Source organism: Saprolegnia diclina, assembly GCF_000281045.1.
Source record: "Saprolegnia diclina VS20 unplaced genomic scaffold supercont1.76, whole genome shotgun sequence".
Classification (NCBI taxonomy): Eukaryota; Oomycota; class Saprolegniomycetes; order Saprolegniales; family Saprolegniaceae; genus Saprolegnia; species Saprolegnia diclina.
This window is the reverse complement of record NW_008246143.1, coordinates 48744-49405: the sequence shown is the minus strand read 5'-3', so window position 1 is coordinate 49405 and position 662 is coordinate 48744. Positions and strand designations below refer to the sequence as shown.

Sequence of the window (662 nt, the reverse complement as noted above, 5' to 3'; positions counted from 1 at the left end):
ATCGACGTCGGGTCGCTCAAGTACTCGATCGTCATGTCGAGGTCCGTGCCCACAGCCTTGGTGAGCTTGTTGGTGTTGGAGTTGCAAAAGACAAAGTTCTCGCCGGCAAACTGCAGCTCGAGGAGCTTGCCCGACGGACACTCGATGGTCTGGCCGTCCACACTCGTGACCGCCACCGAGTCTTCGAGGCTCGATTGCATCTATAGATCACATACAATGAGTCTCCGATGTTGGGTAATGATCATCGAAATAGGTCATACCAGCTGCACGGGCGGCACTTGGTCCGGGTTCAAGCACCCCGTGGCCACGGTCGCATTGTCCTTGACGATCGACCAGTACGCGCGGTCGTCGAGCAACATGTAGTTGGCCGTGACCTCGGGACCGGGCTGCGACAAGAACGCGTCAAACTTGAGGTTGGCACCCGACCCGGCGCGCGGCACGACATAGACCGTCGCCGACGTCTGGCCGTTGAAGGCCATACTGGAGCGCTTGGCTTGGATCTGGACACGGAGACCGGGCGACTGCTGGATCTGGTTTACGATGTCACCGGTGGTCGAGTGCGTCTTGCCGTTGTAGACGTAGTAGGCGCCGACGGACGCGCAGACGACGCCGCAAAAGACGACGGCGCCGACGATGGACTTGGTGGTCCAAAACTTCTTGGG

At 59.7% G+C, this 662-nt stretch overlaps 1 protein-coding gene across 1 annotated transcript; it reads right to left on the bottom strand.

Moving 5' to 3' along the window:
- Nucleotides 1-16: 16 nt before the first annotated feature.
- Nucleotides 17-621, bottom strand: SDRG_14679 (hypothetical protein; the record flags this gene model as incomplete). The annotated part of the gene is made up of 3 exons (XM_008620828.1): nucleotides 261-621; nucleotides 112-200; nucleotides 17-23 (listed from the first exon to the last, which is right to left on the bottom strand). Exons 1-3 carry the CDS (start codon nucleotides 477-479, stop codon nucleotides 17-19), a joined length of 315 nt encoding a protein of 104 aa, XP_008619050.1. The 5' UTR covers nucleotides 480-621.
- Between the last annotated feature and the right edge of the window lie 41 nt (nucleotides 622-662).